Genomic DNA, 13,861 nt, shown 5'->3' with positions numbered 1-13,861 from the left:
ACAGAAAAAACAACAACAAAAAAAAACTTTTCCGGAAGTTCAATTTTTGCCGGACGTGACGTTTAATGTGATTTCAAAAAAAAGCGTTTGACAAAATATACGCACAACAGACTATATAACACTGATTTATTATTTAACCGTTGTCACATATTTCTTTTACGCATACATAACGTTTACTTATCGAAAACATAGCATCCAAAACTTCACAAACAAAACAACGGTGTCTTTTTCCGGGCGCTTTCTGCTGCCGCATTGGCGCAGTTTTTGTGTCAAGGCCGATTGATTCCTCCGCACAGCCCGGACTCCTCAGTTGTACGCGCGCAGCAGCACTTCGTGGTGAGCTTCTCCCAGTCGTTATTTCTGCCGTCAGACATGGCTCATCTGGACAAGCTGAGTACTAAGGAGTTGGAGGACATCCTCTGCCAGCTCTGTACCGATGAGAACATCAAAGTTGCAGCCTCTGGAGACGATGACGCCAAGAAGAACCTCGCGAAGAGCGCCGGTTCAGCTATCGGTGGCAAGATGCTCAACAAGCTGGGCGGATTTGGTTCGTATCTCGTTACAGGTTCACTTTTTTTTTCTAGAGCGCGGGGGGTAATTACGGATAGTAGCACCACTGAATTCAGTTGTTAGTCGTGCATACTGCGTCTAACATTCCAAAGTTGCAGATCAACGTAATTTGCTCGCGCCTCGTGACCTTGGTGTTGGCGCACGAGCATCTTCGGTGCGTTTTCAGTGAGAGATACGAGTTCATTCTTACTTAACTAAATCCGCGAATGTCTGCACTTTAACACCATGTGTCTGGCGCGGTTCTGTTCTGACCACAGGGCGGACGCCAGAAGCACCGGTGTGGACACGCCCTGTCATATCTGGTGGCCTCGCTTCGCTTTTTCCATTGACGGTTTGGAGCCGAAGTTTAATCGTGTTGCCGCTTTATCAATTTCTTAGTATCGGAGGGGTGCGGATTGCGGTGTTGCCTTGGCCCATAAGGATGCACCTGTTACATGAACGCGCACATTGAGCACAACGCGTATTGAGTTTTCTTCCAGGTCATTTCTGCTTGAAAGATCATAAGTCGTGGGCTGGCATTAGCGTCATTTCAAAGCTGCATTGTTCCGTCGTATAATTGACGTAGTCAGTTCTCTCTGTGAACGAGTGCGCGCACATAAAATTACAGCGTCGGTTGCCATGGGGATCGCGGAGCTGAAAATGCTTCACTGAACCCGGGTGCACGACAGCTTGATATTGGCCACAACGAGCAGGTATTACGAAATCTTGCTGCGGAATGCTATTCCATATACTATAGTACAAAAAAAAAAAGAAAAGGCAGGAATGAACGCATCACGTTGGGGAAGGAGGCGACCACGTTGCGACAGGCTTGTAGGAGCCCCGCCCGTGCCTATGGCGTTCCGTTTGTATCGTGTCTCCGTATGAAGAAGCGCCATTGTCTCCCAAACTCTTCTTGCTGTAAACAAGCCCAGGCCCAACTACAAACAAACGTAACCAGCTAACCTTGCGGATAGTACAAACGCGCTTATGATTTAAGATAACGCGGCATGCGTGCTGTGTGTGACTGACGGCTATATAGGTATATGATGTCCGCTATGCGACAAGGACAGAGAGGAGGATGAAAAGGCGCGGCTCAAGCGACGCAACCACGAAACTTTCCGGAATGGCCTCGAGCACCGCATTCCGCACGCCGTGTGATGCCACGTTTCGGCGATAACGTGGACGATAAAGGGGCGCCGTGTGCGTGCGCTGCGCATCGCGCCTTGCCTGTCTTCAAAGTTGCACCTGTACCTGAGTCACATTTCACGAATCACGGATGAGCTCGAATCGTTTCGAAAACGGACTGCCGTGAGGCATTCACATTCAGCAATTAAGGGGATGGGGAAGAACTCGTTCAGCGGGTTGTCTGCAGCTGCAAGCTAAAATCCCCGCGTTGGCTAAATTTTCAAAACTAGTGCTCCCACGCAGCACGGCAAGATTAAAAGCTGTTGTGCAGCTGTTTTCGCTCTGCAGACAGCTGTGCATTTCGCAGGCGTTGCCAGCCAATTTGAATCCGAAAAATTATTGAAAAGGCGAGAGAACGCCCGTCCCATCAATGATATGATGGGTTTTAGACGAATTAAAAAAAAAAGCCGGTGATTACGATACTCTGATGCGAAATTTGGGCGCAGATCATATACGTGTTTTCATTTTGCGACTTTGCTGGCGCGGACAATGTCTCGTGCGGCACGTTGCAAACGGAGCGAAGCGTTACAAGTAACGAGATTACTCCAGCACAACGATAGCGGCGAGCAGAGAGGGCGATCGTCGGAAATCTGATCTGCAGGTCAAGCGCGCCGGCTTTTATGCATGGCTCGTCGAAGGCGCCAGAGTAATCGGTGGTGCCCGCATGGCTTCCAGAAAGTACTACACAATTCGCGTCACGAGTAGAATCGGATTACAAAAAGCTTTGGTGACAACAGCAAACGGATAGAACTATCTATAACATTCGAGAAACTTCTGATACATGATGGCGCGTCGTGCGTCAAGGGATAACGTTTAACATCTGTTAGCTAGCCGATGAAAAGCTGTGACCGAAGATAGAGAACAGATGACGCGCGGTACTCTGGCGCCATCTCATAGCGATCGTCGCAGAACACGTCGTGCGCGGCACCAGGCGGCGCACCGCTATTTTCTTTCATCCTTGGCTGTTGTGCTCGTTCGCTCAGTTACGCCACCGCCGCCGCAGGAACGAACCATTGGGATAGAAACGAAACTGGACTGGACTGCCCAACGGGGGATAGTTTAGTGCCACGTGGCGTGGGAACAGCGTGCACGAGGCTGGATCACAATGATGTGCCGATCCAAGTAGTGGGGGAAGGCGTAAAGTCGGCTATGTTGGCGAGCAGGTGCCGTGGTGACGAAACCCGGAAAGAACTCGGTCTTGCTCGACGCCGCTGCACCAATGAGTCCCCGGCCGTGCTGGCCGCATTTCGATGGGGACGAAATGCAAAAACAGCTGTGTATTTAGATTTAGGTGCACGTTAAAAAAAAAAAAAACAGGTGGTCAAAATTAATCTGCAGTCCCCCGCTACGGCGTGCCTCATGATCAGATCGCGGTTTTAGCACGTAAAAACACATTTTTGTAGTATCAGCAGGGAGGGTATTCTGACTCGCCGAACGGGGATGTTTTGACGGGGGCATACAAAGCGGCCACGCTTAAAAAAGAAAAAAAGAAAAAAGAAATAGAAATAAAAAAAGTTAACTGTTCGAAGAAAAAAAACGCATTACAACATATCGGTTTTACGAAACCCAACCCGAACTCTAAAGCCTACACATTGGAACAGATTGTTGCTTGTTGGTAACGTACACTTACGAACTCGTTTATTTTTTAAATGCATAATATCACAGCATATGTTACGCACATCTGTACACACCGTGATTGAAGGGAATGATATATCTTCTGAATTATAAAGCTTACGTGAGAAGAGGTATTCGGTTCTTTCAATCTGCGGAATACATAGGATGACAGGCGATAGCTTCGTCCACCAAATTCCTTAGTGCTAGATGACTACTGCGGCTGGCAATTTGCCACGGTCTGTAAACGTAGGGCTTTGTGGTTTGAAACGCGCTTTGCACTTCACTTTGCCGGCCCCATTATGCTCGATTCGATGCCACAGCAGCTGCATTCCTGGATGTCTGGCGTTTGCACCTAACTCTGCCGGCCTCATCATGCTTGATTCGATGCCACAGCAGCTGCTTTCCTGAATGTCTGGTCTGAAGAACGCGAGACGCAATTAAGCGGTGTCTACACACGAGTATCGACGGTCTCGGTTCAATGAGCAGCGGCTGTGGCCTATGTTGTCCTTCTGAAGCCTGAGGATGTAGACCTCTTACAGCCCCAACCTTGGTCTAGGACAGAGACTCACCGACGTCCCAGAAAGGGATGTGAAAACCCTTTGACAGCTCACCTTTTGTCGCTGGAAACACACGAGTGGGAGCTTGGAAATAGTGAAACCAGACCAGCGGTGCGTAGTAGTCTCGGCAACTGAGATCGCAGATGCTTGCGTTCGAAAGCACTGCACGCGCACCCGTCTATGACCCGTCACGCACGCCGCATAGAAAAGGAGTCGCTCTCAGCAATTAAACACGAACGCCGCTCGATTATGTCGGTTGTTTCAATACATAGGAATTGCATATTTGTGCAGCCATATTATTGTGCACTTAAAAGGACGTCACTCTTGAAGAAGCTAATTGGAACTTCGAAATCAGACGTTTCCAGCGCTTCAGGAGATAAACACCGTAGCACAACAGAGAGAGATAAAGAAAGAAAGAAAGAAAGAAAGACGACTGCACTCTCCTGTCGTTTCTTCCCCTGTTTTTCTATGCTGTTTCTTTTTTTCTGCAGCGCTGGATATGTCTCAGGTCTTGAAGAACCAATGCATACGTACTACTCCCGCAGCATAGGGACCGGCAGATAAGCGATTAAAATCACGACGTTCGCGACAAACGGAACAGTTTCCTCGGCATCGGCACATCAACACGGCTGCACTTTGTGCATACCCTCGCAACAAAAATGTTCAACTGTGCGTGTTCGGGGTTAAAAGCCTGACTGTGTAATCTTAAAGCTCAATTAGGGTATTTCCAGCTGGCAATAATGGTTGTCGGGTCACGAACGGCATATGCGCGTATCACCATGAGGAAACAAAAAAGACCATCCACATAAAGGAATCGTGTGCGATTGATGATGATCATTGTTGGGGGATAAATCGCAACAAAGTACAGATATACTTAGTGCGTTTAAAGCGGCTGTGAAGGCGCAGATTCACTGTTGGCTACGTGAGAGGTGGATTGTTAGAAACGTATGTATAGAAAGGGTTTTAGAGGTGATCGGTTCGCTACCATCAGCAAAAGCTTCGTGCCCTTGCCGCAGCCGTCTGTGTGACATCTGCTCCGCCCGATTTACGCCATTGTGCCCCGTTGTGCGATTCGAATCTCCGAGCGCTCTCCGCGCATCGCACGCATGTCACAGTAGGCGTGAAGCCCCACCGTCGCGGCCTTGAGCGGCGGGCGACGCGGAGCAAGCAGTTGCGCAACAGGGTTCATCCAATGTTGAGCAACTTCCTCTTGTGGCTAGCGTGCTCGCGGCAGCGCAATTTCTGCTGCTTCAAGGCTGGTCGGGCTAGGTGACGACGGCCGAAACAACTCTAATAGAGCCGCAAATTTTGATGACCAGGAATACCTTCCGTAGCTAAGAAAAATCTTTTCCGGAATGCATTGGCGAGGCTATGATTGGTGAAGCAGCAGCAGCGCGACACTGCACTCCCCATCTGCTTGCGTCTGTCATCTGTGTGCTGTGCAAAATCTCGGCACAGTTGAGATAATGGGTGCGCACAGATTTCGTGTTTATTGGCGGCGCCGTTGTTGAAAACCGTGGCGCCGTTGCCCTGTGTCAGCTTCCGTCAATATTGCCGTCACGGGACCAATGAAATTGATCGTATTATCCGGTGGGTCGAATTAAGTAAGGTGCCAAAAAAGCGCCTGAACACACCACTGGCTCACTTGGCGGTTTTGTGCCCGATTCTAACGCACCACCGAATCAAACACGCGCTCACTTTCTGTGTGTCCAAAGTAGAAGACTAACGTAAAAATAACGGTAAATCTCCTAAACAAAGTAAAAATCTAACGCGCACCCGATTTTTTTTTGCAAGAAAAATTGTTGCGCAATGGCGGCCGGTTTCCTAAAGTCAGCTTCGCCGCAATACATCCCTGTCAAGCGGTAAATCATACGAACGTTGCGAAGACGAATGTTTGGTATCATGACCAATTGCACTGAACAGGCAATTTTCGGCCCAATTCTCACGAAAAGAAGAGAAAAAGGTGTGTTGGAATCAAGCGAATACTGTAATCGGACATTGAGCTATGCTTATTGCTAGAAAATTTTTCTAGGGTAGGCCAGGCGTTTTCGATGAGAGATAACGTGTGCAATGCATTCAGTCTTCCAAGCTTTGCCGAGAAAGATGCTGCTACTAAAGGGGTCGCTATTGGAGTCACCATAGGGGTCAGACATGTGCGTGCTGACTGGTAAAGTTTGAATGATCTAGTGAAGGCTAATTTTAGGATCAAAATAACGAAGGTTTGGTACTATAGAATTGCACAGGCTTAGTTCAGAACCTACAGCTGGGATACAAATAACCAAAAAATTGAATTAACCAGAGTCAAATTAACAGAAGTCTACTGTACAACTTATCTAGGGATCTTACTGTCATTGAGGCAGCCATTGCATGACAACTTGACATCCACTGGGCTGGTATGCAGATTGCAACAGCAGCCACACTTGCAAGAAGCACTTTCATAAACATTCAATATTTTGTTACCATGAGCTGCAGATCTTGGCAGAAAGGCAAAAAGAACGAGCTTGGTCACTTGCCACCACCCCATTTCAAAGAGCATACTTACATTATTCATCCATCCATGGGTAAATTTACCTATGAGTAAGTAAAGTTCTCTTTAGGAGTAATGGTAAGTTGCCATATATATCAAGTGACAAAGGTAATAAGTTTCTATCACTACCCCTTCGTCACTTCACAACTTACTCTCACTTGTGTGAAGCATTAGAGGCTCATGAACAGCTATTATACGCCTCGCTTCGTGCAGCTGTCTGTAAGCAGGGCACAATTTTCAGTCTTGCTGAATCAATCTGCAGTAAGAACATTGAAGGGCTGACTTAGTACCTCTTGGGTTTGATCTTTTGTGTTCTTTGTATTGCTGGGGTTCAGATGTGCAGTTTAAATGAGACTACTACAGGTCTGCTATGGTAGTTCCCAAGTAACCTTGTGATCTCTGTGTGTGTGCAGGAAGCATGTTTGGTGGTGGATCCAAGGATGGCAAGGACAGCAAGGACAGCAAGGACAGTGGCAGCAGTGGAAAGGAGGCAGAGATGCGCCCGGCTGCCGATGTGATCCGAGAGCTGCCTGAGAAGGAGAAGGACAACTTGGCTGACACCATCCAGAGCACCATCTCCAAATTTGGAGATTTCAAGGACCCACAGGCGCTGCTGAAGCTCATCACTGAGAATGCAATGGTCAAGCAGCTCATTACTAGCGCTGTCAAAAATTTCCTGGGCAACTTCCTCAAGAATGCTGGTGGAGGTGCTGCCTGAGCTCTGTGCTGCAGTTCTCAGCCTGCTCCCTTCCCCTTACCCTGACCCTCTGCTCCCTAAGGGGGCATGATAGCTGCGCTTGTTGGTGTTGTCTCCTCATGGCTCGCTCTGTAGCAGCTGCTTTCCGAACCTCCTCCTCCTTGTCTTGACAGCCCAAAGCTGCCACACTGCCTTTTCCCAAGGCAGTGTTGCCAGGCTCAGGAAAAAATTATTCCATGAGACGCCACCGAGCTTGCTTGAAGAAGTTGCAGATTTGCTCGTGTCCTGTGATGTAGGCCTGCGAGCTCTTTTTCGTCCATACCTTTTATTTTCCTAATGCTGTGCAGATTTCCTTGTGAAATAGGGCACGTTCATCCTTGGCTGATTAAAATGTGGTTTTATCTTTTACCATTGTCTGAGATACCATGAAATTGCCATTGTTCTAAGGGGCAAAAAGGTCTAGTTCATGCACAATACATTGGACATTTGAATCCTGTGATCCTTAACTACCTTGCATTGTTTGTGAGAATGTCAAAAATTTTTCCAATGTTGTATTTCATGAACATCTCGGAGGCAAGGAAATAAAGTCTCACTCAGGATGACCTTATTTGATATGAAAGGGATATTATTGGCTGAGCAGAACAGAGAAAAAAAAGTGGAGTTTGTCAGCACACTTGAAAGTAGCTTGTGCTTCTACATGCCCAAGCTTTAATGGCTACAGTCCCTTGTTTTGCTTAAACCAGAGTGAGCCACGGAATACTGTGTTGGGATTAAAGTGTACAATTTATCTGGGCATTGTCTTGAACAAAGTATATGTTTCTTTTCATTTTCCATTCTTTTCGCTTTTGGTTATTAGCTCGGACGCCGCAGCACCACCATTATCGCTGGGTTTGGCCACTTGTTATGAAGAATAAGTGGATTGAAACAGAGCATTACAAAATACAAGTTCTGATGGTATTTTTTCGTGACCCGCACTTCACTCTGCAAATGAATAAAAAATAAGAAATCACGCTTATGTATACATATATATATGTAACAGCAAAACCTAAATTTGAAAATGCACTGAGATACCTCGGGGACTGCTTCAACAATGCTTCATGTATGCTTGCACCTGTATACCTCAGAAGAGATTGCCTTTTTGGTTGGAACTGTTGTCCTGAGTTTCATTAATATTGTTTTATATACGTACCATTTTTAAGAGGGGTTTACATCATCAAAATAATATTCATCAGTCATGTTGCACCCATTTAAAAGCAATACTTGTTTGATGTCTCAGTAAATTACAGCCAAAAGAAGACCAGCTTATTCTAAGGACATGACAGCCTGCAACACCACAGCCATGAGTACCAAAAGCTATTTTTGCTGAACCATTTGCCACTGTAAGAAGCAGCCTTAACAAATGCAAGAATCATAGTAGTATTTGATAACTGTAAACTGCCGGATAACATGGCCTTTCTCTCTGTTGATATTTATTTTGCTTGTATTGCTTTGAAACGGCCTATTCTTCAATGGATACACTGCCATTGTTTGTGTTGAAGAGGAGTGAGCAGTTGCACATTTTTTCTGAACAGATTGTGGTGAAATCTGACCGCCCATTTTATTTAAAATGACTGTTATTCATTGCATAAGCGTTGTTTATTTGGTGCTGTTAACAATTGAAGCATGGAAAAAAATACTTTATATGCAGTTCATTTTATACAAGAAAGGCTTGACAGTACTTGAGACACTACGCAGTGTACAATCATGAAAGATTACATTTATTTAGAGCCTAATGTCAATTACTAATTATAGTTTGAGTTGTTGCTGCTCCATGTGTTGAAAAGCTATTTTTGTTTTGTTGTATACACCATGTGCTGTTACATTCTGCAGCTATTGTGAGCACTCAAATAAAATGTCTACATAAACGCAAGTTCTCTCCTGAATGTGGAATGCATAATGCCACAGCAGCAGCCCCAGGGACTGCTGCTGTAGCACAGCATATTGAAAGAGGTACCAACACAGTAGACTCTTTTCCTGATTCATCCACATACTTAGCCACATTGTACATTAACTCAGCTAATAATGGCACTGGTCATTGTTCAAATATAAATGAAGTGCGAAATGTGTATACTTTTCGCACTTGGCTAGTAAACCTTAAGCACAAGGGAGACAAGAGGACACACACAGCCATGGCAAACAGTTTTGTCAGAATGTTACCTTTACAATTACGAAGAGGGTCTATCTCTGCCTCTCTCTCTTACTGTCACTGCAGCAATTTTGAAGATGGGTTCCAAAATGCATTAAAAGGCGACAGTTGGAAACAACTTGCTTGTGTCTTGGTTTGTGCTAGGTATGGTTCTTATAAATTTTACAGCAATGCATAAACAAAAGGCAGATTGCATACGAAGGTTGTATAAAGTAGCACATTGCTCAAGCTAGCTGTGCCAAAGCCCCTGTGACTACATAGGTGCACCAATTCAATGTTTAAGTTGTTTAAAATGCAAATACAGATTAAGCGGTACGAACGGGCAGCGACTTTCTTGCACCATATATGGTTTATATGGGTACAGCAAATGCCGATGGTTTAGTCAGGCTCACCTCGTGCACTGTACCACAGCAGTGCACACCGCGATCAAAACAGAGTGCCTCCGGCACTTGTGTACATCTGTTGTAATATACACTTCCACTGCTCTATCAGTGTCACTTTGCTGCAATGCTTTCTGCAAAAGTCGTGTATTTGTAAAGCAAATGCGGAAAACTGAAAAAATGTTTATGAAAGAACCATCTTCGGTTGCTATCCAAGAAGGCGTTTAGCATGCTTTTGGAGATGCTTATTTGTGGCACTACATTGCACTGTGTGCTATGGATAGCATTCTCCTTACCACACTGCATTACCCGTATGCGGGAGCTGACCGGTACTTCGAGTGCCTCTTCTTGAAGGGGCAGTTCAGAACCCCATGCAGCATCTGCAACCAGAGGTGTATTGCATGGTGGTACTTTACCACCATGCAGTTTTTACCATTATGTTAGACTGCACTATCTTTGGGACTGGATCATAAAAATGGTTAAGCAAAAAAAATTGCAGTTACCAAAGATAGCTAAACTAAAAAAAAAAAAAAAAACCTCCAGGTGTAAAGTGCAGGCCACCTCTGGCTTGCCAAGCAGGCATGCTGTAGACAGCACACCTTCCACTATATGTAAGCTTCATGCTTCTTCAGATTACGTGAAAGATTCTTAGCATTGTCCAGAAATTTTCAGTTCTTTTGATTGTACTGCAGTTGTCTTAGTGTCTTTGAGATTGCATGGGATTCCCTAGACATATCAAGAAGTCCGTGGCTCAGATTTCCTGTTTGTATTAATGTAGTTCAGGGAATAAATGATTCATTGGAGTCTGGCGAGTTTCTGTAGGGCTTTTTTGAAATGAGTATCAGGGCATCAAATGTCGACAGCTTTCCGCATGTCTGAACACTCACTCAGTTAGCTCCTTTGTGAAAGCAAACTTAATGTGGCTGCTTGATCCAAGCTAGCCGATGCCATTTCCAGCACATAGTTAAGAATAGGAATTTTCACACAGGCTGTGGGGAAATAATAAATGAACAAAGTTGATACCACAGTTGTCCGAGTAAAAATTGTTCTGTGCACTGGGAAGGATTTCGTGTAGTGCATACACAAATTTAGCACATTTGCACAAATATAAGGCGGGTCTTATTTAGAAATTTCCAGCCTTGTAATGTATGCTGCATCATAACTTGTATAATGATAATATATTTTTCTTTTGGAGAGACTGAAAGTTCCCCCTTGCATTATATTTGTGATTATGCTATACAAGTGCACATACGGTACCTTGTTGAAACCATAATGGGAAAAAGAGACTCGGAAGGAATGCAAATGAAGTTTCACTCTACATCAAATAAACATACAAATTATATTTAAAAAAAAGTCACCCCAGAGCACATGCAACAACAGTTCGAAGTCGTGGTAAAATAGTGCTGCAGTCGTAGCTATGAATCGAGTAACTCATGACAGCCTGCAGTCGCTGCTGTCATAACATGTGCCCGAATCAGCCAAAGCACACATTTTTGTGTTCTCCAATTTAAGAAGTGCAATGTACATTGAAGGCCACTTCTGACAATATCTCTCACCAAACTCATTTTTCAAGACTCCTTGAAGTGCCAAAAACTGATGAATTATGGCCAAAACACAATATGCACTCAGGCTATCCAGTGGAACTTTTTCTTTTTTATGTGAAAATCTTTTGTCAGTTATCTTTATTCTCTGTAGCACTGCTACCGTTGAGTTTAAATAACTATTTCTTTTGTTGTTGCGTTTTCATTTTTGTTTTTTCAACTTTTAATGCTATTGTTGCGCCCTTGCTTTTAAAGTATGTATTGTTAAGTTCTTTGGTTCATTTGCATCACTCCGCACTAATTGATGTCTTACTTTAAGGTGTTATTGTTTGTATTGTAATCTTTATGTATATATTTACTGCCACCCTTACACAATGTCCCATGAGGGCTTTGTAATGTACTCGTAAATAAACAAATAAACCAAAGTAAATGTTTGGCAGGGCAAAGGAAAGCCATCGGTCCTGCGACACAGTAAGAGTAAATTGCTGTAGAGTGCAATTTCAGCAACTACAATTTTTGTATAAAGGTAGCAGATTTCAAAAAGTGAATTCTGAATGTTTAGTTTTTATTGTAAACATATCTAAGAAATACTGTATGCAAATAATTGCCCTTGACTGTCGGTGAAGAGTATAATTGCAGGTACAATTTTAAGCACAAGAAATATGCACTTGAATGTTGTGTGCAGATGCTGAAAGGCCATGGAAACACCCCGCATCCTCTTTTTTTTAATTGACACTTGGTAAATTTAATAGCAGTTGGGTTGTTACTGTGGCAGCCTGCAGCTGTGTTGAAAAATGGCATGTGCTTAAGCACAACTACGTTTTGCGGTTTCTTGAGTCGTTTTATACTGTAGGGTTTTCTCATCATTTTCACAGGTCACGAGGTCATTAAGGCCATCCAAGCATTCTTCATCCAGATGTAGTTTTTTTTTTTTTTTTTGTCACCATGTTTCATATGTACTGCAAGTAAATGAAGTCCACACAAGTTCATATTATAGCTGTGGGTTTGATCTTAGACAGCAAATATGTGCCAATAAAACCACAATTGTTTTCTCAATGGGATTGAGCTTTTCACTGCTTGCCCGCAACAAGCAGACATGTCAGTGAGCTTCATCTGCCTTGAGTCTTCGAAAACCTTACTTTAGCCACCTTTTTGTTGTTGTTGTACTTTCATTTTCACACAAGTTTTGTAGAGAGTGTACTGTGGTCCAGGGACCACGATTCAATGACAACGTAGCATCTTCTTAAAACACTAGGTAACTGCACCTCGATTGTGCCTTTCGTAGGAAGCAGGAGAGAATCCTCCATTCAGTGCGCACATTTTAACCATCGACGTGCAGCACATCCTAAGCCAGAGCTAGAAAGAAGGCAGTGAGCTACAGCTGTACCAGCAGCAGTGCCTCATGAGTTACTATAGTCTGTGCACCTTGCAAGTTTCATCCATACCCAAATCGCTAAAGGTTGCTGGCTAGGTTAGTCAGCAGCAGCCACAAATCCAAATGCTGCATCACAGTATTCCATAACTAGCTATATACAAGCTAGAATCGCCTTACAATAAATGTGCAAGACTGACACAGACTATCACCGCATGTACCCGAGCCTTCTCAGTGGAGCAAGATGTTATGCGCTGCAAAGCAAGCCATTTTGGACCAACTAAAGATATACAGATACTGCTACAACCAGACAGGTGAAACAATCATTGCTCGTGGGGCTAATCCTACTAATCAATCAATGACATCAGTAGCAATATTTTCATTCCGTGTAGACAACAAAGCTACACAGTATTTTGATACTAGAAGGTTTTGTTCAGCCCACTGTTGCACAAGGGCAGTTTTAGATGGCTACTTTGAGGATTTTAGTGTGTAAAGAAAATATCGGAACAGTTGAAAGTTTGGGACCATAACAGCTGTAGCTACCAATCGTTATTGAACTGTACAGCACAGACTTCATTTATATTACAATATATGAAATTCAGCATTGTTGATAGGCATTTTCATGGCAGCTTTTATGAAACGGTGCAGTCACCATAAAAGAGTGTACATGTTATTTTGCTCCCATGTTTTAAGCAATTTATGTAACCTATATTGGTGCTCTATGTCATGTTTATCCTTCTCTGCACCAGAATGAGTCAGAAAATTAATCTCTAGAGGCTAAAAAAAAAAAAAAAGTCAAACATGGAGTCAAAACAAGATGCATGGGTCATTAGTTTGAATTTTGCTTCGACTTTTATATGGATAACAGTAGAATTTCTGGGCATAAGTACTGTGCATGATTCAATTTTAGTCACTGCGCTACCTATGTGTGCATGAAAACTCAGAAATGAAACTTCTTAAGAAAAGTGAATCGATCCTGACTTTCCTTTCTTCTGAGATATGTCACTTGCACACTAATTATGTTAAGATGTGGAGAGAAAAAATTGCCATTAAGATTGCCTCCCTCGAGCTATCTTTATTACAAGAAAGGATGCTAGACTGGTTGTTTATAGATGAAAAAAAAAGCCATCCCCAAGCATCTGTAAAGTACTTCACTAGAACTGTGCAAGTTTATGCTCTCAAAAATGGAAGTTGTATGGTCACGGGTGAGTTTGTAGGACACAGGTGTATCAGTAGTGTGAAGGATGGGACTAA

At 43.9% G+C, this 13,861-nt stretch overlaps 2 protein-coding genes across 2 annotated transcripts in view; one reads left to right on the top strand and one right to left on the bottom strand.

The window, feature by feature from the left end:
- Positions 1–4,261, bottom strand: part of TP53INP (Tumor protein p53 inducible nuclear protein) — a 35,982-nt gene extending 31,721 nt beyond the window's left edge. The window contains exon 1 of the mRNA XM_065438153.2: positions 3,960–4,261. The gene's annotated coding sequence lies outside the window, so the exon portion shown is untranslated. The remainder of the gene's footprint in view (positions 1–3,959) is intronic.
- On the top strand, positions 358–9,038 carry LOC135906649 (uncharacterized). The gene is made up of 2 exons (XM_065438160.2): positions 358–547; positions 6,846–9,038. The coding sequence occupies exons 1-2, from the start codon at positions 373–375 to the stop codon at positions 7,148–7,150; spliced, it is 480 nt and encodes a 159-aa protein (XP_065294232.1). The 5' UTR covers positions 358–372; the 3' UTR covers positions 7,151–9,038.
- The last annotated feature ends 4,823 nt before the right edge of the window (positions 9,039–13,861 follow it).

This window comes from Dermacentor albipictus, chromosome 1 (genome assembly GCF_038994185.2).
Source record: "Dermacentor albipictus isolate Rhodes 1998 colony chromosome 1, USDA_Dalb.pri_finalv2, whole genome shotgun sequence".
In the NCBI taxonomy this organism is placed as follows: domain Eukaryota; kingdom Metazoa; phylum Arthropoda; class Arachnida; order Ixodida; family Ixodidae; genus Dermacentor; species Dermacentor albipictus.
This window is presented reverse-complemented; position numbering and strand designations above follow the sequence as displayed.

Excerpts from the sequence above, each read along its gene's own strand:
- LOC135906649 (XM_065438160.2), top strand. The coding sequence starts at position 373 with ATGGCTCATCTGGACAAGCTGAGTACTAAGGAGTTGGAGGACATCCTC. Across the intron at positions 548-6,845 it reads CAACAAGCTGGGCGGATTTG|GAAGCATGTTTGGTGGTGGA; the intron begins GTTCGTATCTCG and ends GTGTGTGTGCAG.